We start from the raw sequence: 27,099 nt of genomic DNA on the forward strand, positions 1-27,099 counted from the left end.
TTAGGCGCCTAATCATGGTGCCCCAAAATACATGAGACAAACATGGGCAAAACTGAAGGTAAAAGTAGACAGCTGTACAATAAAAGGTGGAGACTTCAATACACCATTCTCATTAATACATAGAACATCTAGACAGAAAGTTAATATAAGGGAACAGAGAACTTGAACAATATGATAAATTAACTAGACCTAACAGACATATAGAGAGCACTGCACCCCAAAGCAGCAGGAAATACATTCTTCTCAAGTGCCCATGGATCATTCTCCCAGATAAACCAGGTATTGGGCTACAAAAAAAGTCTCAATAAGTTTTAAAAGATTGAAATCATACAAAGCATCTTCTCTGACCATAATGAGTGAAGGTGGAAATCACTAACAGGCAGATAACTGGAAACCCCACAAATAAAAGGAAGTTAAATTCTTGGTTGGTTCCTTGAAAAGATCAATAAAATCGGCAAACCTTTAACTAGACTGACAAAGAAGACAAAAAAAATAAAAGAAGAAATGGGGGGGAGGCATTACTACTGACACCACAGAAATAAAAAGGATTCTAAGCGGATACTATGAATAACTCTATGCCAACAAATTAGACAACCTAGATGAACTGGACAAATTCCTAGAAAAACACGAACACTTCTGACTCTACAAGAAACAGAAGATTTCAACAGACCAATTACAAGTACCTTTGAAATGTGCATAACAACAATTATATCCCCCAATAAAATATGGCTCTAAGAAAGTTCTATGGATCCCAGCATCGTTTTACTGGGTATCAAAAATACAGTTCTGTTAAATGGCCTTTGTATCATCCAACAAATAAAACTCAGTAAGTTAAATATCAAGGCACCCTATAACCTGTCAATACCAATACTCAGTAAAAACCCAGAGGAGTTGAAAGCAGTAACACAAACAGACATTTGCACACTGTCATGGTCAGGTTCATGTGTCAATTTGCCCTAGTGGTGGTACCTGTTTGTCTGGTTGGGCAAGTGCTGGCCTGTCTGTAGCAATGAGGGTATTTCATAGAACTAAATCATGATCACATTAGCTGCATCCATAGCTGATTCCATTGTAATCAGCCAAAGGGAGTGCCTTCTGCAATGAGTGAGGCTTAATCTAATCACTGGAAGCCTTTTAAGGAGGATTCAGAAGAAACAGGCTCTCTTCCTGCTTCAGCCAGCGAGCCTCTCCTGTGGAGTTCATCCAGACCCTTCGTCTGAATCATTGGCTTCACAGCCTGCTCTGCAGATTTTGGACTCTGCATTCCCACAGTTATGTGAGACACTTTTATAAATTTTATATTTGTGAGTGTTTCCTGTTGATTCTGTTTCTCTAGAGAACCCTAACTAATACACACACCAATATTCATAGCAGCATTATTCACAATTGCCAAAACATGGAAACAATCCAAGTGCTCATCAACAGACGAGTGGATAAATAAAATGGAGTATGTACATACGATGGAATATTATGCAACAGAAAGACAAAATGAGGCCCTGAAGCATATGACAACATGGATGAGCCTTGAGGACATAATGCTGAGTAAAATAAACCAGACATAAACGGATAGATACTGTATGATTTTACTATTATGACCTTGCTAAAGGTAAACTCAGAGGCTTATAGTGCAGAATATAGGGGACCTAGAGATACACAGACACTAGAGATGGATGAATAGTTAGCTAACAAGGTTGAATTTAAATGTAAGGGTATGGATCGATAGAAGTGAAGGCAGTTCATTAGTGGGTCCATAAGTTACATTGCCATCTTGAAGGGGAATATGATTGAAAGGCGTTGTATAGAGCTATGTATCTTACCGATTAACACTACAAACATAAATAAGTTCTTGAATGAACTACTTCAAAGGTATGACACTTGTACAAAGAGTCAATAATATAGGGGTATGCAGGAAAACTACTTTTGTATGCTATGGTCTATATTTAATAGGAAAAGATTAACAATGCCACACAGCAATGCCAGGGGTAAATATTTGGGGGTGGGGGTGAGGATAAGAGTTAAGGGGAAGTTTGTATTTTCTAATTGGTGAGAGTGCATTTATTAGTTATTTTTCTCTGTAGAAGAATAAAATTTGTCTAAAATTGAGAGTACTGATTGTACAACTAAGTGAAGATAATGTAAGAGATAGATCTTTAGTTTGGACATTATTGTACAACTAAGTGAGGATAATGTAAGATACGGATCTTTACTTTGAACATTATACATGATGTCTAATGGATGGAGGTGGCTGAAAGATACATTGACTAAGAAGTAGATTTGTGAGCTGCAGTGTATACATATGATAGAACATTGTGCAGCTACACAAAGGAATGAAGTTGTGAGGCATGCAACAAGGTGAATGAACTTTGGTGACATTATGTGATGCAAAGTAAGCCAAAAACAAAACAACAAATATTGTATGGTCTCTTTCAGAAAATAATTATAGGAAAATTGGGGCCTACATCGTAAGTTCTTATAGCAGTCACATTTAATCTGGGGCTGTAAATGTTATTTCTAGATATTTATAACCTGGTATCTCCCTGGAACTTTGGCTACCTGTTTGCCACATAAAACTCAAAGTTGGAGTTCTGCAGCTCCGAAAGTCAGCGTTGCTACATACAACAACTGTTAAAGAAACCAAAAACAGAGGTCTGGCTTCAATTAGAGATAAGAACAAAGCTGACAGGGTTGGGATGAAGGTAAATTAGAATACAGGGGTAAGGATGACACTGACTGTATTTTAGAAACATCACCTACTATATGAGACCAAAGGAAAGGAGGTTTATTTTGTCCAAACCTAAATTTTCTGTACGTTTATTTTGTCCAAATCTAAATTATCTAACTCAGTGGGCCTGGACAGCTCATTTAAACAACCCGAAGAGGGAGCCCAGAATAGGAATGAGGGTCTGTAATTCTGTATAGCTTAATGTAATACCCAGATATATCCCATAGTATGTTGGGCAGATAATTTTAAAGTATTGGCAAAATTCCTTGAAGGACTGGAGAAAAAATATAGGACTATTAAACTTCTACTACAGGGGAAATCTGATACTGTCTCAAACATTAGGGATTCCCAAATCAATAGGCCAACCCCTGGATCTTGAAGCTTCTTCTTGTGAAGCTTATTTCTGTAGTGGAGAAGCTGAACTTACCTATGGCTATGCCCAAGAGTTACTTCTAGAAAACCTCTTTTGTTGTTCAGATATGGTCTCTTTCTCTCTAAGCCCAACTCTGTAAGGAAGATTGCTACCCTCTTTGTTATGTGGGACATGACATCCAGAGATAAAAGTCTCCGTGGCAATGTGGAACATGACTCCCAGGGATGAGCCTGGCCCTGGCACTGTGGAATCAACAAAGCCTTCCTGACCAAAATGGGGAAAAGAAATGTAACAAAATAAGGTGTCAGTGGCTAAGAGATTTCAAATAGAGTCAAGAGGGTATTTTGGAGACAACTCTTAAGTGAGCTTCACCTAGGGCTCTCTCTGAGAGTCTACGAAAGTTTCACACGCAAAGATTACTTTCCAGAAAACTACAACCTCTAGATGGGTTCCTAGGCCAGATAAGTTCTGTAACCCAGAGGGGCCAACCTTTCTAAGAACATCAACTAGTTCCATCCCATACTCCATATTATCGACACCCCTTTCCAACATGAAAAAGTCTGAATGGGCATAGTCCAAATACCCCTCAACATTGGGAGAAGGATCAAAAAAGAAGGAGAAATTATAACAGAAAAGATAGGATTTAACAAATGAGTAGTCTCACTAGTGTCTTGGGGCAACTAGAAGGTAAAACCCCAAATTGTGGAAGTGTAACATACCAAACTTTGAAATCTGTTCCATAACTACTTTTTTAGAATGTACAATGAAATTTATTGCTTTTTTGTATATAGAGACTTTTTTTTAAGTCTATGAAACTAAAACAAACAAACAAAAAACCTACGTTTAGGGAAGAACTTATCACTTATCCATGAATAATCTAAGAAAGAAGTTTAAAGCCTGGTTTTCAACAAAGTTAGTCAATGTCAGTACCTTTAAAGCACTGCTGATGCCAAAACTTTGCGATAACATTCAAAGTTGACTGATATTTGTTGGTCCATTCTAATGTTTGCCCTTCTTATTTTGAGCAAACAAAAACACTACTAGTTTTATGCAATTTTTATTTTGAAGTGAGACTAATATTCTTTGCTGCAATCTTTTTATAAACTGCTCCCAAGATTTCTTATGATCGACTGAAAACATTTTTTGAATATTAGATTCTTGCCTTTTATGTAATTTACTGAGCTATATAACAAGATTGGATTACCATATGTATATTCAGCACATACATCATAAATTAACCCATCTATTAGGTTGAACCTTATGAAATTACTGATTTTTGGCATTTTTATACTTACCCAAAATAGCAATTCCATATGGTTCAACCTTATAACAAGGAAGTCATATCCCCCCATAGTTACCTTTGTGGGAAATATTTCAATATGATCAAATTTACTGTATACTAAACTTTCTCAGCTTTGGTCATTCCAACAAATTAGTACAGGTAGGAAATATAACTAAAACAAAATTTGGAGTTTTTACTTCTTAGATAAGATGACTTCAGTGTTTCAGACTGATTTCCTCTTCCCATACCCCACTCTCTTTTGCAATAGATGCAAAACTTTGTTTATCAACTATAAATGTATTTATAATTATTACAGGCTGGAAGGGCAGTGGGGATTCCCTGCTAAACATCCTGCTCTTCTACTCACTTCTCACTGAGACAATGTCCCTTTCCTATTTCCGTTTACATCATTCTTTGTCTACTATTATTATAATTTCCGTAGTTTATACAAGTCTGCTTCACTTGATCCACAGATCTAAACACAAGCAAATAAGAAGCTTACAACATTTGTGTAGGTTGCAAGTTACAATTGTTCTTCGGTTCAACTTTACTCCAAGTAGTTATATTTGAAAATACTTTTAGAAATATATTTAACAAAAAAAGTCTTAAAGTCGAGAAATAGAAGATGATTTTCAACATGGTTAAGTAAAACAGAAAACTTTCTGACATCAGGTTTTAAGAGGCTATGATATCCTTTAAAGTAGTTTCAAAGACGGGAATTGGAAAGAAAGCAAGGAAGTTATAGCAGTCTTCCTAACTTCTTTCCAACTTGCAGAAAGGACACAACAGATGGCAAGGCAATCTCTCTAAATGGGCACCAGCATTACTTTTACCATTGTATTTCAGGCTTCTACTCTTCTGACCTAAATGTCCATATTTTGCATATTTCATTTGCATATTTTCATTTTATTCAGAAAATAAACTATTATGTTCAGGACTATCAATCAGATAGCCAGCTTTAACATGTGTCTTTTCTTCATCAAAGAAGAACGACTTATTTTAAAACACTGGATAAATTACGTGTCTCTATCCCTGTGCTGGTTTGAAAGGATGTATGTCCCCTAGAAAAGCTATGTTTTAATCAAAATTCCTTTTCATAAAGGCAGAATAATCCCTATTCAACACTGTATGTTTGGATCTGTAATTAGATCATCTCCCTGGAGATGTAACCCAATCAAGAGTGGTTGTTAAACTGGATTAGCTGACGACATGTCTCCGCCCATTTGGGTGGGTCTTGATAAATTTTTGGAGTCCTATAAATGAGGAAACATTTTAGAGAATGAAGGAAATTCAGAGAGAGCAGAGCAGAATGACATAGCCACAAGAAGCAGAGTCCACCAGCCAGCAACCTTTGGAGATGAAGAAGGAACATGCCTCCCGGGGAGCTTCATGAAACAGGAAGCCAGGAGAAGAAGCTAGTAGATGAAGCCATGCTCACCATGTGTCCTTGCAGATGAGAGAACTCTACTCTGACCTTGCTCATCATGTGCCTTTCCACATGAGAGAGAAACCCTGACTGTGTTTGCCGTGTGCCTTCTTACTTGAGAAAGAAACCCTGAACTTAATCGGCCTTCTTGAACCAAGGTATCTTTCCCTGGATGCCTTAGATTGGACATTTCTATAGACTTGTTTTAATTGGGACATTTTCTCAGCCTTAGAACTGTAAACTAATAACTTATTAAATTCCCCTTTTTAAAAGCCATTCCGTTTCTGGCATATTGCATTCCAGCAGCTAGCAAACTAGAACAACCCCAATGTAAAAAAGCAATGTAATAATCACTGCAGAATTACCTGTTTCCTAGATTTGTTCTTTTTTTAAACCCAGTAAGTTGTGTCCACAGTAACATTTCACAAGGATAAAAGCAGGTTTATCTATTACAGTCTATGACTTAGATAACAGATATTACAACATAATCAGAATTGATAAACATTCTGAAAGCTGAATACTAAAAAGGATTTCCAAATTTTATTTAAATTTCTAAAGTCTATTATTTGAAAATGTGAACTTCTGATATGAAAAACTAAGGTAGATAGGATTTATAGGAAGACAATGGAATAAGGAGAGGCAGAGCTTACTCCTCCACCAAAAACACCTAGACACAGGCAGAAACTGTCCAAAGCAGTTGTTCTGGGGTTCAGGAGATCAAGGGAGGGCTGTACAACATACGAGAAAGAGTTGGATGAAGAAATAGAGGAACTGTGATGAAGAACCTGCAGTGAGCGACTCCACTTAGTCACACTGCCCTGTGCCCATCCCCCATCCTTGAGGTTTGCAGCTTCTGGTCAGCCCAGTTCTAGCCTGACAGGCTACCCCAACTGGGAAAATCAGGCAAGCCCTACCCACAGGACAGAGGGGGATGTGGCACAATCCTGATCCAACTGTTAGTTGGTGAAACTAGACCTCAGGGTCACACAGCCTTGAACCTTTCCAGACAGGTGCCTATGGTGACTACGGCACCATTGTTTCCACAGACTGTAACATGCTCAGCTGTGGCTCCTGGTGCCCATCCTCATCCTAAAGGCCATTAGCTTCTAGTCAGTCCGGATCCTGTCCAGTGAGTGGCTGCAGACTGGGAGAGTCAAGAAATTGGTCCTTAGGGTCCCACAGCCTGGCCATTTTCAGACAGGCACCCACAGCACCCATAGGGCCACTATGTCCACCCACCTCAGAAACAGAGGACAGAGCTAAAAACAACTTACCTTTGCTGTGGGGAAAAGGCTGCCAAAGAGTGCCATCTGCTGGGAAGGCTGGGAAAGTGCAGTTTTAGGAAACTGCTTTCCTGACCCTCTCCCAAGGGCCCTTCGGAACTGTTCTGAACTTCCTACATGAGAACTTGGCCCTGTTTTGACTGCGAAATATTGATGAACAGAGTGCCAAAGAAGAGCTTTAATATGAACCCAATCAACAACAAAATTTTACACAAGAGAGGGAAGCAGACCTTCCGAAAAATCTTATCAAGATAATAAATGCCCAGATAATAGCAAAAAATCACAACATGTACTAAGAAACAAGATATGGCCAAACCAAAGAAACAAATTAAGAAGGCAGAGATCTAGAATTTGGAATGACTAATTAGAGATGCTCAAACAAATGTCCTAAGTCAATTCAAAGAAATAGTTAAAGAGATAAAAGATACTAAGAAGACACTGGGTGAGCATAAAGAATTTGAAAACATAAAAAGAAAAATAACAGATATTATGGGAATGAAAGAAATAACAGAATTTAAATAAAATTTTAAATACACTATAGACACAATAGCAGATTAGAAGAGGCAGAAGAAAAAAATCAGTGAGCTAGAAGACAGAGCATCTGAATTCGAACAAAGGAACAGATGGAGAAAAGAATGGAAAAATCTGAGCAAGGTCTCAGGGAAATGACTGATAACTCAGAGAATGCAAACATATACATCACAGGTGTCCCAGAATGAGAAGAGAAGGGAAAAGGGCCAGAAAGAATATCTGAGGAAATATTGGCCAAAATTTCCCATCAGACTTCCGGAGAAGATGGCGGCTTAGTAAGACGCGCGGGTCTTAGTTCCTCCTCCAGAAAAGCAACTAAAGAAACAGAAACAATACGAAACAGCTCCCGGAGCCACGACAGAGACCAAAAAGACAGCGTACCCATTCTGGAATGGCTGAACGGGCAGGGAGAATCCACTGCGGTGAGATACCCGAGGGGCACGCGTTTTCCCGTCCGGGGCGGCTGGCGACTGGGGTCCCCTCCACGCACGTGGCTCCCCGGTCTGACTGGGAACGTTGGATAGCGGGGCCCTCCCGCCACGCTTGGAGTCTCGGGCCAGCTGGGCAATTTGGACGGGCACTCCCCCAAGCCAAGGCGGCCAGCGAACACCCTCCACGCGCGGTTTCCCGGGCCGACTGCGAGATTTGGATCGGCAAGTTAAAGGAGCCACAGCATCTTTTACTGGTGGGCCCCGCAGACAGACGACCGCCACGAGCACCACCTACTGGGCAGGAAAAGAAAAACAGAGCCCAGAGATTTCACAGAAAAACCTTTCAACCAGCCGGGTCCCACACCCAGGGAAATCTGATCAAATGCCCAGACACCAGCAGAAAATAATGGATGACGCTTGGAAAATTGAAGATATGGCCCAGTCAAAGGAACAAACCAATAGTTCAAATGAGATGCAGGAGCTGAGACAACTAATGCTGAATATACGAACAGAAATGGAAAAACTCTTCAAAAACCAAATCAATAAATTGAGGGAGGACATGAAGAAGACATGGGCTGAACAAAACGAAGAAATAGAAAATCTGAAAAAACAAATCACAGAACTTATGGGAGTGAAGGACAAAGAAGAAAAAATGGAAAAAACAATGGATACCTACAATGGTAGATCTAAAGAGACAGAAGCTACAATTAGTGAACTGGAGGATGGAACATCAGAATTCCAAAAAGAAACAGGAACTATAGGGAAAAGAATGGAAAAACTTGAGCAGGGGATCAGGGAACTGAATGACAATATGAAGCGCACAAATATACGTGTTGTGGGTGTCCCAGAAGGAGAAGAGAAAGGAAAAGGAGGAGAAAAACTAATGGAAGAAATTATCACTGAAAATTTCCCAACTCTTATGAAAGACCTAAATTTACAGATCCAAGAAGTGCAGCGCACCCCAAAGAGAATAGACCCAAATAGGTGTTCTCCAAGACACTTACTAGTTAGAATGTCAGAGGTCAAAGAGAAAGAGAGGATCTTGAAAGCAGCAAGAGAAAAACAATCTGTCACATACAAGGGAAACCCAATAAGACTATGTGTAGATTTCTCAGCAGAAACCATGGAAGCTAGAAGACAGTGGGATGATATATTTAAATTACTAAAAGAGAAAAACTGCCAACCAAGACTTCTGTATCCAGCAAAATTGTCCTTGAAAAATGAAGGAGAAATTAAAACATTCTCAGACAAAAAGTCACTGAGAGAATTTGTGACCAAGAGACCAGCTCTGCAAGAAATACTAAAGGGAGCACTAGAGTCAGATACAAAAAGACAGAAGAGAGAGGTATGGAGTAAAGTATAGAAAGAAGGAAAATCAGATATGATATATATAATACAAAAGCCACAATGGAAGAGGAAAATATTATCCAAACAGTAATAACACTAAAAGTTAATGGACTGAATTTCCCAATCAAAAGACATAGAATGGCAGAATGGATTACGACCCAGCAATACCACTGCTAGGTATCTACTCAAAGGACTTAAGGGCAAAGACACAGACAGACATTTGCACACCAGTGTTTATAGCAGCATTATCTACAATTGCAAAGAGATGGAAACAGCCAAAATGTCCATCAACAGACGAGTGGCTAAACAAACCGTGGCGTATACCTATGATGGAATATTATGCAGCTTTAAGACAGACTAAACTTATGAAACATGTAATAACATGGATGGACCTAGAGAACATTATGCTGAGTGAGTCTAGCCAAAAACTAAAGGACAAATACTGTATGGTCCCACTGATGTGAACCGACATTCGAGAATCAGCTTGGAATATATCATTGGTAACAGAGACCAGCAGGAGTTAGAAACAGGGTAAGATAATGGGTAACTGGAGCTGAAGGGATACAGACTGTGCAACAGGACTAGGTACAAAAACTCAAAAATGGACAGCACAATAATACCTAAGTGTAATGTAACTATGTTGGAACACTGAATGAAGCTGCACCTGAAATATCGTTTTTTGTTTGTTTGTTTGTATCTTTTGTTTTTTCTCTTTTTCCTTTATATATATATATATATATTTTTATTGGTATTATTATCTTAATTCTCTTCTCTATATTAACATTCTATATCTTTTTCTGCTGTTTTGCTAGTTCTTTTCCTAAATCGATGCAAATATACTAAGAAATGATGATCATACATCTATGTGATGATACTAAGAATTACTGAGTGCATGTGTAGAATGGAATGATTTCTAAATGTTGCGTTAATTTCTTTTCTTTTTTTTGATTAATAAAAAAAAATTTTTAAAAAAAGTCCCATCAGTTATAAAAGACAAGAACATGCAAAGCTAAGAAGCCCAGTGTACTCCAAATAAAATAAACCCTAATAGACCCACTCTGAGACACATACTAATCAGAATATCAATTGCCAAAGACAAAGAGAATTCTAAAAGGAACAACAGAAAAGTGATTCATCACCTACAAAGGAATTGCAATAAAATCAAGCGCAGATTTCTCATCAGAAACAATGGAGGCAAGTTAAGGGAGTTTGTTAACAAGAATCTTGCCTACAAGAAATATTAAAGGGAGTTTTGCAGACTGAAAAGAAAAGACAGGAGAGAGAGGATTGGAAGAGAATGTAGAAATGAAGACTATCAGTAAGTGTAAATGAAATAATAAAAAGAGTGACAAGTACATGACATATAAGTCAAAGGATAAAATGGTTGAAGTAAGTACATTCAATTAACGTTCAGTAATAACATTGAATGTTAATGGAGTAAACTCTCCAATCAAAAGACAGAGTGGCAGAATGGATTGAAAAATATGATCTATCTATATGCTGGCTACAAGAGACTCACCTTAGACCTAAGGATACAAATAGCTTGAAAGTGAAAGGCTGGAAAAAGATATTTCATGTAAACAGTAACCAAAAAGAGCTGAGTAGGTACACTAACATCAGACAAAATAAATGTTAAATACAAAAACATTTGAAGAGACAAGGAAGGACATTATATATAAATAAAAGAGGCATTCTACCAAGAAGAAATAATTTCCATAAATATAAATACACCTAACCAAAATACATGACACAAACATCTAGACAGAAAAGTCAATTAGGAAACAGAGAACATGAAGACTACAATAAATGAACTAGACCTAACAGACATATACAGAGCACAGCACCCCAAAACAGCAGGATATACATTTTTCCCAAGTGCCTATAGATCAGTCTCCAGGATAGACCACAAATTGGGCTAAGAACAAGTCTAAAAATTTAAAAAGATTGAAATGATACAGAACACATTCACTGATCACAATGGAATGAAGTGGGAAGTCAGCAACAGGTGAAAAATGGAAAAATTCACCAATATATGGAGGTTAAACAACGCTCTTAAACTATCAGTGGGTTAGAGAAGAAATTGCAAGAGAAATTCATAAATATCTTGAAACAAATTAAAATGAGACCACAACGTATCAAAATATATAGGATGTTCCTGAGAGGGAAATTAGAGCCCTACACATACATTAAAGAGGAAAAAAGAGCTAAAAATCAAAGAACTAATTTCATGCTTAGAGGAATTAGACAAAAAACAGCAAATTAATCCCAAAGCAAGCAGAAGGAAAGAAATAACAGAGATTAGAGCAGAAATAAATTAAATGGAGAATAAAAAAGCAATAGGGTGGGCCACAGCGGCTCAGCAGGCAGAGTTCTCACCTGCCATGCCAGAGACCCGGGTTCAATTCCTGGTGCCTGCCCATGCAAAAAAAAAAAAAAAAAAAGCAATACAGAGAATAGACAAAACCAAAAGTTGACTCCTTGAAAAGATCAATAAAATCTACAACACTTACCTAGATTAAAAAAAGATTAAAAGAGAAAATGCAAATAAATAAAACAGAAATGAGAGGTGGGACATAACTACTAACCTCACAGAAATAAAAAAGATAATATGAGGATACTTTAAATGTCTGTATGTCAAGAAATTTGACAATGTCAACGAACTGGACAACTTCCTAAAAACACCTAAACAACATACACTCTATAGAAGTAACAGAAGACTTCAACAAGCCTGTCACAAGTAAAGAGATTGAAGTTGTGATCAAAAACCTCCAGAGAAACAAGAACCCAGGATCAGATGCCTTCACTGGTGAATTCTGCCAAGCATTTCAAGAAAAATTAATACCAATCCTGCTCCACCTCTTCCAAAAAATTGGAGAGGAGGGACACTACCTAACTCATTCTATGAGACCAACATCACCCTAATACCAAAGCCAGATAAAGATACTTCAAGAAAGGAAAATTACAGACCAATTTCTCTAACAAATATACATGTAAAAATCCTCAACAAAATATGTGCAAACTGATTCAACAGCACAGTAAAACAATCATACATCATGATCAAGTCGGTTTTATTCCAGGTATGCAAAGGTGATTCCACAGAAGAAAATTAATGCAACATACCACATTAACAAATCAAAGGGGAAAAACCACATAATCATACTGATTGATGCAGAAAAAGAATTTGACAAAATCCAGCATCCTTTCTCAATAAAAACACTTCAATGGATAGGAATAGAAGAAAACTTCTTCAACATGAGAAAGGGCATATATGAAAAATCCAAAGCTAACAGCAACTCAGTGGTGAAAAACAAAGCTTTCCCTTTAATATCGCGTACAAGACGAGGATGCCCACTGTCACTATTCTTATTCAACATTGTGTAAAAAGCCCTAGTCAAGAAACATAAATTAAAAGGCATCCAGATAGAAAAGGAAGAACTAAAACTTTCACTATTTGCTGATGACATAATCCTATATTTAGAAAGTCTTAAAAAAATCTATAACAAAGCTGCTAGAGCTAATAACAAGTTCTGCAAAGTGGCAGGGTACAAGATCAACATGCAACAATCAGTAGTGTTTCTATACAGTAGTTATGAGCACTGTTAGGAGGAAATCAAGGGGAAAAGTCCATATACAATAGCAACTAAAAGAATCACTTATCTAGGAGTAATGTTAACCAAGGATGTAAAGGTTATTCAGCAAACTGCAAAATATTGTGAAAAGGTATAATGGCCTAAATAAATGGAAGGCCATCCTTTGTTCATGGATTGGAAAACTAAATATCATTAAGACATCATTTCTATCCAAAGCAATTTACACAATTTATAAATTAATGAAAGAAAACCCCTATTTCATACCTCATACAAAAATTAAGTCAAAACAGATCAAAGACCTAACTATAAAAGGACTATAAAACTTCCAAAAGAAAATGCAGGGAAGCATCTTCAAGATCTTATGGTAAGTGAAGGTTTTTTAGACTTGACACCCAAAGCACAAGCAATGAAACAAAAAACAGATGAATGGGACCTCCTCAAAACGGAATATTTCTGTGCATCAAAGGATTTTGTCAAAAGGTGAAAAGGCAGCCTATTCAATGGGAAAATATTTGGAAATCACATATCCAATAAGGGTTTAATATTGAGAGTATATAAAGAAATCCTGCAACTCAACAATAAAGACAGACAACTCAACAAAAACAAATGGACCAAACGCCTGAATAGACATTTTTCCAAAGAGGAAATACAAATGGCTTATAACTCATGAAAAGATGCCCAACATCACTAGTGATCAGGGAAATGCAAATCAAAACAACAAGGAGATATCATTTCACACTTACTAGAATGGCCATTATATATATGTGTGTGTGTGTGTATATATATATTTATATATATAAACAACAACAGAAAACTATATTTTCACTGCTGGTGGAAACATGCAATGGTTTGGAAGGCAGTTCGGCGGTTGCTAGAAAACAAAGTACAGATCTGCCATATGATCTGACAAAACTATTATTAGGCATAAACTCAGAAGAACTGAAAGCAGGGACACAAACAGACTCTAAAATAGTAGTTCTCAAAATATGCACCTGGGAATTTTGTTGTTCTAATAACAGGACATAGGAGTTCAGAACTGGTAAAATCAAGGTATAGCCCAACCAGCAAATTCAACTAAGTTAAGGGATAGAGATAGCTAAACAAAGAAAACAGTAATTCTGGAAGTTAATTCAACAATTGGTTATCTTCACTCATTTTGAGAGATTGTGTAAAATGTGCTCATGGTTTTAATTTGATATAATATATGTCTTGTTTCCTCAAGTTCACGTGATATAGTTAAATGTACGTTTAGATAACCTAGAGCTATGTATTCTGCTTCTTGAACCGTTGGCCTATTAAATCCAATCCAAATTCAGTGGCATGTCCTATGCCCCATCTGCATCCAATCTACCACTCTGATACATAATCATTCCTCTTAAGAAGCATAGGCCTGAGACTATCCAACCTGTCCTTTAGGCCTCAAATATCATTCTTTTTTTAAGCCTGTGGCAACTGAAGTCATTGATCTCACAGCTCACTGTATAACCTTCCATTTTATCACACATTTTTTATTAAACACTTGTTTCCCAAATTAGATAGTGAGTTCACTGAGGACAGAAGCAATATTCTATTAATTTTTAAATGACAAGTATCCGACACACAGTAGGGCCCAATAAATACTTGCTGGGCAAATCAATAAGTTTAACTGTGTGAAAGAGCAAGAATGCTGACTGTGAGAATAGTATTTGTACAATCATAATACAATGTGATAAAATTAATAACTTTAAAGCATGATCTATAAAATTTTTGCAACTCCTATCTATTTCCAGTATAATATATAACACACTAAAAACAAAAAATACAAAAGTTTTGGAAATATTTTAATTCATACTTTATAATACAGTCAAGCAACATAATAGATTGAATACAACAAAACTCCATAAGAAACATGTCAATTGTTGATATTTAGAAAATTTCTTAAAAACATGAAGTACTCAGGAGACATAAAGTTAAATTATGGATCCAGTCCATTCTACAAATTTGAATTATAATTATAAACTATTTTAATTTATGACTACAAACTGGGTAATAAATATTAAATTGACTTTTTTTCTCCCACATAAGAAAAGATTATAACCTAGTGCAACGTACATTTTCTACAAGGGTAATAAATATTAAATTGACTTTTTTTCTCCCACATAAGAAAAGATTATAACCTAGTGCAACGTACATTTTCTACAAAGTATTAAAGTGCTTGATTCAACTTAAATATTAAAGTAAACAGACAAATATTTAAAATGCAGTTACAAAAAACACAAAACTTCTGTTGCAATCATTATCACTGCAAGTAAAATTCCATAAAAATAAAAACCCTCTGGCTATATTTTTCATACTAAAAAGATTCTAATGATTCTCATATTAGAAACAGATACTAAGCTTTTTTTTTTATGCTGTATGGCAGGGTCACATTTCTTTATTTTTCCATGTGAGTATCTCATTACTGTATCACCATGTTTGTTTGTTTGTTTTGCTTGTTTGTTTGTTTTTTGGAGAAGTGCATGGACTGGGATGGGAGATTAGTATCCCGTCTCCTGTATGGGATACTAAACTATTTGAAACTATTTCTTATATCCCAACATGTTCACTTTTTATTTTTGAGCCCATCAGGTATTCCCCATAACTTACCTATTATCATTGCAGGGGTACATCTATCTCATGGGCAGGGAATACAAGCAGCCAGAAGGTATGTATAATGTGTGCTAAGGTTATCGTACACATTTTGTATTAAATATTTCACTTGCATTAGTCTGATTCTCTAAGGCCTTTGGCCTATGGCATAATGTTTTAATGAGCATGGCTGCTTTAAAAGGCAGCATTATTAGTTGAAATCTGAAAATATCATATGGAAGGAAAAAAAGCAATCACAATTACTTACGACCAGCAAGCAGGAACTGATAATATTGTACTGCATCTGCAGCGAGGAGCAGAGGGTGGTTTGCATTAAATGGTGGTTGCAATTCATTCCATTGAGGGGTTCTAAGGAAAGGGTAGAAGAACAAACAATATTCATGCTTAATAGATGGGATGTAAATCACCATCATGGTCATCACTTACAGACACTGATACAAACTCACACTACTTTTGTAATCATTAAGAAGAACTTGTTGGAGTACTGAAACCTGAAACCCAAGGCCACATGATTAAAAAAAAAATGGTAGCAGTGAGTCATACAAATTATATGGAGCTAATATTAGCTTAATAACAGAAACCCTCCAATAGGATGAGACAAGACATTCAGAAGACTGGGCAGAGATTAAGCATGGAATTCAAATGTTGCAAAAAAGTAGTTTTAATTTAACCTAACTTCTGACCATCGTTTGAATGTTTTATTCTTAGAATATGTGTATATTTAAAAAAAAAATAGGTTAAAATGATATTTAAAAACACATCCAGCTGTAAGACTTATTAGACCTAATCAGCATCTGAGTTTCAAATTTAGCCACTCATTTCAATGATGATATAATTTTAATTAGATCGTCCCACTCCTAAAATCAGTATAAGAAGGCCAAAAGGGGGAAGAGAGAAATGAAAAATTAAGTGTCAATGGCTGAGAGATTTCAAACAGCGTCGAGAGGTTATCCTGGAGGTTATTCTTATGCATTATATAGATATCACCTTTCTAGTTAAGGTATAATGGAGAGGCTGGAGGGAAGTGCCTGAAAATGTAGAGCTATGTTCCAGTAGCCGTGTTTTTTGAAGATGATTGTATAATGATACAGCTTTTGCAATGTGACTGTGTGATTGTGAAAACCTTGTGTCTGATGCTCCTTTTATTTAGAGTATGGACAGATAAGTAAAATATATGGATTAAAAATAAATAAATAATAGGGGGAAAATGTTAAAATAAATTTAGTTGATTGAAATACTAGTGATCAATGAAAGGGATGATAAGGGGTATAGAAAAAATAGGGGAAATAAAGGCTAAAATATATTGTGTGGATGGAAATACTAACAATCAATGAGAGAGAGGGGCAAGAGGTATGGTATGTATAAGTTTTTTTCTTATTTCTTTTTCTGAATTGATGCAAATGTTCTAAGAAATGATCATGCTGATGAATATACAACTATGTAATGATACTGTGAGTTATTGATTATATACCAAGAATGGAATGATCATATGGTAAGAATGTTCATGTTTGTATGTTACGTTTAAAAAATTTTTTTAATTAAAAAAAAGAATATTTTAAAATGCCAAAAGCATAGGGATCATTTTCATATCCATTTTTGTCTGTTTCCTTCTGTACTAGTCAGGAACAATTTTTCTAGTTCTCCTGGACAGTAGATTATCTTGAAATATCTTCAGTTTTTATTTCTTCTCTGTGTTAGCTTGTAAAGATTCTAATCATGCCCTTCGGGGAAGGACAGATTCTTATTAAACATTTCTACAGGCTTAAAAATTGTATTCTAGGGAATCACTTGAAAAGAAACCTTACAATCTATTTATATTAGTTTCTACTCCCTTTAATGGAATGTCTCAATGCTACATTTTATTCTCAGTGAGCATAAAACTGCAAGTAGGGAAACACTTGCAGGGAGGCTCTCTGAATGTGGGAGGGATAAACAATTAAATCCAAGGAAAGAAAACATAAAGACGCAAGGTAAAAAGGGGTTTTCAAAGAGGTACTCTCCTAGGTTAAGTACCTAAAAAAAATTGAAAACAGATGCCCATGCAAAACAATTGAAAACAGGTGTTCAAATGAAAACTGTACATGGATGTTCAGCAGTACTCATGATAGCCAAAAAGTGGAAAGAATCCAAATGTCCATTAACTGATGAATGGATAGACAAAATATGGTATATTCATGCAAAGGAATATTATTCAACCCTAAAAAGGAATATAATACTGATATAAGCTATAACATGGATGAATCTTGAAAACATTATGCTAAGCAAAAGAAGTTGGACACAAAAGGTTACATATTGTATGATTCCATTTATATGAAATGTCCAGAATAGACAAATCCTTACAAATAGAAAATAAGTTGGTAGTTGCCTAAGGGCTGGAAGAACAGCAGGAAGTAAGGAGTGACTGCTAATAATTTCTTTCTGGGGTGCTGAAAATGTTCTAAAATTAACTGTCATGATGGGTGCACAACCTTATGAAAAATCATTTTAAGATGGTGAATTCTATGGTATGTGAATTATATCTCAATATGAAAAAGGTGTCAACTATTAGATACATGTAACAACATAGATGAATTTCAAAATAATTTTGCTGGATGAAAAAGCCAGACAAAAAAAAAGAATGTATATTTGATTTTGTTTATATGAAATTCTAGAAAATACAAAATAATCTATAGTAACAGAAAGCAGATCAATAGTTGCCTGGGATTCAGGGTGTGGGGCAGAAACAAAGAGTGGCAGTAAGGAGAGATTACAAGGAGGCACAATGAAACTTTAGGGGATGATGGATATGTCATCATGATTGCAGTGATGAAATGGTGAACATTTATGTTAAAACTTATCAAATTACAAACTTCTACTATTGCATACTTTAATAAAGTTGCTTTTAAAAAAAAAGTACTACCTAACCAGAGTCCAGCTTGCTCGAGGTGATGTCATCATTTCCAGTGGTGTGTCATCACTAATCTTGGGGGCAGTACTGAGGGGTCGTGGTTCCATCATGTGCTCCACCAATGTTCCATAGCAGCTTATAATGTAGAGAGATTCAACTATAACTTGTTTGGACTGGTCTACAAACAGAGAATCAGAAAGTGGATGTGTGATGATGGCATAAAAGGAGCTATCATTTTTGAAAGTTATTGACATTGTCAGTCTGCTTCTGAACCTACTCAGGGAAAACGAGCAGGTAACGAGCTTTTTTATAATTTTTTTTGCCTGCTACCTGCCTAAAGGTGCATCTTCAAAGCAGATATTAATAAATATGAATATTTCTATATTACCAAAGTATTTTTAAATCTCAAACCTTTTTTTTAAAGATGTAAACGCACCAAATACTTTGCAGTCTTTTGCATTTTGTCCCACATTATGAAAAATGAATATTGAGTGGAACAAGGAAGGAATGACAGAAAGAGTATGTTGTATGGACTAAGATTTAAATGCACCAGATAAACCAACTGAACTGCATGAAAGCTCCCTGTATACCTAAATCAACCTAACATTTCATCATCTTTCATTCAAAACTTTCTCTTTTAAATTTCTGGATTAAAACAAATAAACAAGAAACATAGGCATTCCCCTCCCCCTGAACGCTCTTGCTTCTTTTCTTTCAATAGGATCGCTGGCCTCATGATAAATGATCAACCATACTCTGAGAGATCAGAGACTGAATATGGATGTAATCAAAAGACTTAATAAAACGTACACATGTCCTCACTACCATGGTAACCGAGGAGCATATAAAATCGCTCCTGAATGTAGGGTGGGTCGCCTTATCTATTGGCCAGACGCATCAATTACAACTGATTTGAGAAAATGGCTAATGACCAGCCAGGGGGGGATAAAAAGGAGTACCAAGTTAAATAGGTAATTAGAACAGAAGGGAGTAGCATTTGAAATTGAGCTTCAAGGAAGGTTTTAACTAGTAACAAAAAGTCCTTCGATAACATCACTAAAGCGAAAGAGGTAACAAAAAATTAGATAGGAAGGCTTGCATACTTTACTGTGTCCTTTCTCACTTAGATAAGGAACCTGCTGTGCCTGAGATCCTATTTCCATGGAAAGGGTCACTGAAAGGCGATAACAAGGGAAAGGGTTGAAGTCTGCCAATATGAAGCTTAAAGGAGAGCCAGTTTGCCAAGAACAATGGAGGCTATGGAACTAGTTTGTGACCTACTTTTTTTAACAGTACTAAAATAATGAGAGAAAATGATAACTTATTCAAAATTATAAACCTGGTCTACAAATGTTAGGCATTCTCTTTTATACAGAAACAATAAGAAATCATATAAAAACAGAAATTATATAAACATTTTCAGTATTGAGCTGGTGATTACAGGAGGGATAAATAAAAACAAAAACTTAATCAATTCAAAAGAGCAATGGTAACCAAAGAAAATGACTCTTATTTCTCAATGTTAGCTTGTATTTATCCTTCAATTTATAACATGGTAGAGCTATTTGATTTATCTGGTTGTTTAAAGCAAGATTTAGCATTAGAATAGAAAACCTGGGCTCAAACTCTGATTCTATCACTTTTTTTTGCATGCTGTATGGCAGGGTCACATTTCATTATTTTTCCATGTGAGTATCCTGTTATTGCAGCACCATTTGTTGATTTTTTGTTTGCTTGTTTTTTGTTTGTTTGTTTTGCTTGTTTATTTTTTGGGAAGCGTAGGGACCAGAAGAATCCAGGTCTTCGGCATGGCAGAAGAGAATTCTATCCCTGAACTACCCTTGTATCCCCTATCACATTTGGCTAAGATAACTCAACTTGCTGATCTCATATTCTCCCTCTCCAAAACAGGGATAGAAGGATTTTCCTCTGTACACTTCATAGTTGTTGGAAGGCATTAATGAAACAATAGTGTGAAACTGGCGTAAAAATCTAAAAGCTATAAATAATGGTATGAAACTGACAGTGTTAACAGCTGTACATTGTCACCAAAAGAACAAAACAGTAACACCCAATGGGCAATACATTTTATGTTTATATGGAGAGGAAAGCTTTTATAACTTGACAAGGTTTGAACAGTTGCTAACTGAATGTAAAAATTGGATTTAGGATATTGGATTTAAAACTATTCAAAGAGTAAATGCTATTAATGGCCGGGATTTCCCTGCGGAATAGGGGAGAAGAAGGAGCACCGCCCCAACAATTAATGTCCTTTAAAGCAAAAACTATAAATGGTAAGTGTTAGCATCAATAAAAATACATACCTTTTTCTCTTTTTAGACCTGCATTATTTGCAAACCATGATCTGGATGTCCCAAAGATAGCAGCCACACAAAATTCTCCGCCCATCGATTTGCTGGGTGAAATTTGGGGAGGAGGTTTAACTTTGCTTAAAAAATAAAATGACAGTAAAAAAAATTACCATGATGAAATTATAGTCATCTAGCTCATGACAGATTTCTCTTTAAATGCCACTGCTAAGAATTCAAACCCTCAAATGTGAACATGCATTTTGCCTTAACTAATAACTAATGATACGACACTGTGCTCCGGGGTAAAACTAAAATTAATTCAAAGATCCAGGATAAATCAGGATAGCAACGTCTAAGACCAGTAAAAATGAACTACTTTTTGAGGTATCTGGTGAGATCCCAAGCACTTCTTTTCAGAAGGATAACATTTCCCTGGAGATTTCAAAGTAAACCAAGAGAATCAGCATAAACATCTCACAATAATAAAATGGTATAGTATTTGGCTTTTAATATAATATGTAGTGTTTATAATACAGATGAATTCAGAGAGCATGTATGTAAATAACCGACTGGAAATCCTAAAAATGCTTTCAGACATAATGCTATATAGATTTAGACAATAAGTGGGAGAAGAGCTAATTATACAATTATATTCACTGTTTTTCTTTCTGGATTCGTGAAAATGATATGTCTATGTTTTTAGGGCAAAAGATTAAGGCAGAGTTAAATACTGACAGCTTATGCATGAAATAGCCTCTCAAATATAAATCTTTTCTGTTTCTCATGTTTGAGGACACACTTAATAACTGCTGTTATAACATGTAAGTACCATAAAAAAGTAACTCACTCTCCTCAAAGAAGCATTCATAGCCCCGGATACCACTGTCAACTTTTCATCTTCTTTCAAATCCTATATTTCTGTTCTTTTCTGTTCATCAAGGGCATCCCCAAAGCTCATTAGCAATTTTGCCCACCATCTTAGATAAACAATGGCATTATTTTCCCTAATTCATATACCAGAAAATAGCCTCAGTGCATATTGACCAAGATCATAGCCCAGTAGGGGTACAATGAATAGCTGAGCTTTGATGTTCTTACTCTGCTAGCCAGTCTCTAGAGTAAACATTATTTCTACCTTCTTTTGCTCACTTTCTTTTATTCCTTTATTATATACATATATATTTTTTTCTTTATTAGAGAAGTTGTGGGTTTACAGAACAATCAAAATACAGGATTCCCGTACACCACCCAACCAACTACAACTTGTACTGGTGTGGAATATTTGCTACAATTTTTCTTTTAAAGCAATGTTACATATTACTCAATTAGCTACAATAACAATAAATCTGCTGTAGTCAGTAGTTACAATATCCCTTATCTTTTAATAAAACATGGTGAGGTGAGAAGAGATTGTTTTTGGAGTCAGCAAGATTCCTGAATTTGAATCAGAGTGCTGCTGTTTATTAGCCCTGTGACTTTGGGTAAATTACTTAACATAACATCTCAGAGCTCAGACTACTAATATGTAAATTAAAAAAATAGCAATGCCTTTCTCATAGGACTATTTTAAGAATTATTATATCTCAGAGGTTCTCTAAGTGTTGTTTCAGACCAGCAGCACCTTCCGGAAGGTTCAGAGACACTCATGTTCATGTCCCAGACCTACTGAATCTAACTCTGGAGATGGGACTGACAATCTCTGCTGTTAAAAAGCCTACAGGAGATTTTCACACATGCTCGAGTTTGAAAACAACTATACTAGATAAAGCATCTAAAGCTCTAAAGACAGTGCATTCTCATATCATAGTATTCAAGAAATGCTGAATACTTCTGAAATGTTGAATACTTCTGAGAAGAAGCAGACACTTCTCCAATAAAAGCTGAAGTCTCTTGATACACCAGTCTCTATCAATTAATAGAACATCTAGCCAGAGGATCAATAAGGAAACAGAAATGTTGAATAATAAATAAATGAACTAGGTATTACAGAACACTGCATTACAACAACATCAGGATACACATTTTTCCAAGTGCTCAAGGAAAGATCACATGTTGGATCACAGTAAAATAAATAAATAAATGTTAATTTTCTTTTACATTGCCCACAGCCTTCACCTAATTTTTGAAAAATCATACTTTGTATGGTAATCTGTTTCCCAGTTCCTTATAATATTTGAAACAGGTTCTCACTTATCTTACTTCCCAAGCCTTCTGTATGACATCTTTCCTCTAGGGAAAGCAAAAAGGCCACTGTGATTGATCTCTTTATCCTCCCCACTTCTACCAAATTCTTCAGTAATGAATACTGTTATGTATGAAAAAGTCTCTTCTCTCCATCATTAACATTTCATAACCCCCTCACAACGTTTCCTAAACAAACCACATCCTTACCTAACATACCAACACCAGTCAGACCTCCACTGACAAGGAATAAGGACACATATATTTTTTAAGTTTCTGTGAGGAGATGAATTTAATTCTGTAAACATTTTCACTTCATAGTTCTAATTCCCAAAACTAATACTCTTATCCCAGAAAAGAATACTGTCCTCAACCCCTCATCACAACAAATATGCACCCTTCCTTGATATCATTGACACCAGCTTCGAAACTGTTCTTTCTGCTTATGATGCTGCCTGTTGCATTATCTTAGAAGATAATTTTCCTTTGAAGCCTTTATTCTCATTACTGAGCTACTATCATTGAGCTAAGTCCCAGTAAGTGGTATCTTTGAATTTCTGTTAGTCATTTTTAACCCCTGGAATTTGGGGACGTTGGAAGGAGGAGAGATGAAACCATCCTAGAATTTTTCCTGAAAGGTGCTTACGATTGAATGACTATGTGCTTTTTCTGCATTTAATCAACAGCTGCTTATATTAGAAACATCTTAAGGAAACAATGATATTACAGTGTATCACACAGCAACAAATTCTGCAATTAAACTCAAGAAAAATAAATTCAAAACTCCTTGAGAATTACTGGAAGAGATTCTTGTTGGCTTTTAAAAAACATCATGCAGTAGGCAACAAGACAGAAAACAAGGAGGATAATATGGTTTCTCTACATTAGACATCCTAAACAGATTTTAAAATAGTTGCTACTGGACAGGGCAGATACCTTTCTAACATAATAATAAAATTAAAAAATATGATAGGTCATCAGTTTAGTCTTTGGACACCCAAAACTATGTTCTGTATATTTATTAGCTTAAAGTCTAAACACTCAACCGATGTCAAAAGCTAAAATCTCTTACACTTCCATAGTGCTACAGAAAACTCAGTTTCTGAACACACAACTAAAAAGAATCATCACAGTATCATTTTACATCACCTAATTATTTCCTGTACAGAATAAATGCTCTATGGCATGGTTTAAGGTATGAGAAAAATTATTTGTTTTTATTCCTGTGCTTCATTATTTCTTCTTTTTTCTCTCATAAGGCCTTAGTAAATCCCATTAGTATATGTATTTAATGAAGAACCAAAAGTTTTCAACTCTGAAAATAACTTGCTACCTACTATATGACATAGTACTGTGTACTGAGTAAAGAGCATATTTGGGGAACACATTCATATCAAGTTATTTGGTCATTAAATCTACATTTATAATGATGGTGGTATTAAAAACAGAAGCACTAAAATAATGTGCAGGTGTACATAAGACTTTCAGAAGTAGAAAAAGGAGAAATAATCTAAAGAAAAGAATGCTATTCATAAAGTATTTTGTACCTTACCCACCTAAAGGAAAAATCTGAACTACAATGTTCCCTTTCTCCTGTTTGAAAAGCACCAAGTTTAGGAATACCGTGTAGAAGCATCATGAATTTTTCCACAATGCCCCAGCATATTTCAAAAATAAACTTCTGTTGGCAGCTAGAGAAAATCTTGAAAAATGATACTTACGTGAATGAAGTAGAAAGAAAAAGTGCTGGCTTTGAAATTCATGTTTACTTAAAACTTAATTTGAAAGACATTTTAATGATTTCTAACAATCCTTTTAGGAAAACTTTCCAATTCTAACATCTTTTCTTTTTTGCTCTCAATATCTTTTCTCCCCTGAAATGGCCTTATAAAAACCATTATAAAATATTTGTAAGTTTAAAAAAGAATTGGTCAGAATGTTTGGAGGCCTTCCCTCATTATTTATTCATTTGTTAAATTAATAATATAGAAATATAAAGAAAATAATATTTCAATTTATATAAGGGTCCAGAAATTCAATTTTATTGATTCTATGGATACACACTTTTTAAAAACTGTTATACACATGAGAACAAAATATAATGATGGTACTAATGGGCTTCTTTCCATTGAGAACTACTCTTTACTCCCCTTTAACATGTTCGCACATCCCACATAACTCCATGATCAAAAATTAAAAGAAAAATTTTGAAAAGCAAAACAAAGGTACAACTGAATACATACACCATATCAGGCAAAATAATGATCATAAAAATCATATTTCCTAAGCCAGGAGCAATGTCATAAAAACAAAAACAAACATACAAACAAGGAAACGAAAATGAAAGCAAATAAGGTATTAATTCAAAATCAGGAGTTTTCTCAGTCTTTTTCATTTCTCATGAGGAAAGCCTTAACCATCTGAACCATAAGATGAGAATCACTGACATTATAATTAATAGGGATATTAACAATATTATGTCTTTAAAAATATTTACAAAGACCATTTTAGGTCTCCTTTTTTTTCCGCACTGACTTTAGCTGTAATATATAATCCAATCAGATTAACATGTTAAATTTCTCTTGCCCATTTTTTTCTGCACACTCAACTGTAAACAGAAAGAAAAATGTAAAACTCTAATGAGCTCGGCTTAAAAATTATAGGAAATATTATCTGGATAATTTTAACTATATAACATAGAATAAGATGTATATGGTATATCTGTAGGTAACATGAAAAGTAGTGGCTAGCCTATGCCTTGCTGAAGATACAAATATGGAAGAAACTAAGATGAGATAGAAGCACTGCTTCTTTACCCTTTTCTAAAATACAGAGTATTAGTGGTATAATGTCTTTATATTAAACAAGAAAAGTGTCTTTATGCTCTTCACTGTGGTTAAGCTTTTTAAAAGGAATTTAGAAGTTATCTCTCTCAATTTTATTTTTCTAAACTTAGAGCAAAGGAGGGAAACTAAACGGATTTTATTTAAAATAATTAACGACATTAACAAGCTACCTAATAAGATACACTCACAAATCACTCTTAAAGATCTGATATATGCTAACTTGGCAAATAAGAAAAGACTCACATCTCCAAACAAATCTTACCTTCCAAAAAATGAAATTACAAAACGTTTAAATATTCGCAAGAGAATGAAATTACTCTAAATGAATTATTCAGATACAGACCAAACATCCTTAGAGAGTACCAACTAAAATTTAAATAATTTAATTAATATAATTTTAATTCTTAGTAAATTAACTTTATTTAATACCAAGATGCTTTATTACTGAGATATATTGAAATGGACTGCTTTTGCCTGTACTGTTAGGTATTTATTTTTTTCTTATAAGCAATTAAAAAATAAAAGTAGGTTAAGCACAATATGATAAGTACATTAGGAGGTCAGAAACATGTCACTTACATGTAACAATGAAAGTAAAACTGAGCTAAAAAATTCATGTGAATTAAAATTTTTATATTCAAAAATCTATGCTACATATGTAATTTTTATACATTTTATATACAGTCGTTTAAACTCAAACATACTAGTTAAACTAACCTAAAGGACACATTGCGGGGGAACATCTAAAATGACAAAAATGTCAAAGGCAGCCTGCATAGTTAACTTTCCAGTAAGCTTTTCTCACTTTTGCATCAAAAGGAAAGATACTATCTTAAAACTTACTCATTGGAAACTGCATGCATCTAAAGAACTAAACCAGTTTAATGAATAATGAAGAATTAGTAGAAATTGTGATCCACCAGAAGCAAAATCTTAGGTAAGTATAAATGTTGAAACTTGAAACTAATAAAAAATGTATAGGAAAATTACATTTTAAGAGGAAATGTAAAAATTTCCTTCTCATTCTAAATATACCTACATATTACTCTACAACTGGAAGTACTATAAACATATTTATTTAGCATAATGTTTTATTTCAGAGGAGTAACTAACATTCTCAGGTTGAATGGCAAATATCATGGAAACATAGCAAAAACTATTAAAACAAAGGATCTCATAAACAACATGGAAGAAGTTGTCAAATATATATTCATTCTGCTGCCTTAATTTGAGGTTTCATTAAGATCTTAATGGAAAAAA

The 27,099-nt window shown here is 35.1% G+C and overlaps 1 protein-coding gene across 20 annotated transcripts in view; it reads right to left on the bottom strand.

Annotated features, from left to right (window-relative positions):
- Positions 1-27,099, bottom strand: part of BCAS3 (BCAS3 microtubule associated cell migration factor) — a 726,008-nt gene that overhangs the window by 337,078 nt on the left and 361,831 nt on the right. For all 20 annotated transcript variants that reach the window (XR_013177676.1, XM_077165018.1, XM_077165019.1 and 17 more), the window contains 3 exons: positions 20,825-20,949; positions 18,513-18,678; positions 15,861-15,961 (listed from right to left, as the gene is read on the bottom strand). Coding sequence is in view for 19 of the 20 variants with exons in the window: in XM_077165018.1 (XP_077021133.1) it covers positions 15,861-15,961; positions 18,513-18,678; positions 20,825-20,949 (392 nt within the window). In the remaining variant the exon portion in view is untranslated. The remainder of the gene's footprint in view (positions 1-15,860; positions 15,962-18,512; positions 18,679-20,824; positions 20,950-27,099) is intronic.

The sequence above is a fragment of the Tamandua tetradactyla genome, chromosome 6 (genome assembly GCF_023851605.1).
Source record: "Tamandua tetradactyla isolate mTamTet1 chromosome 6, mTamTet1.pri, whole genome shotgun sequence".
NCBI lineage: Eukaryota > Metazoa > Chordata > Mammalia > Pilosa > Myrmecophagidae > Tamandua > Tamandua tetradactyla.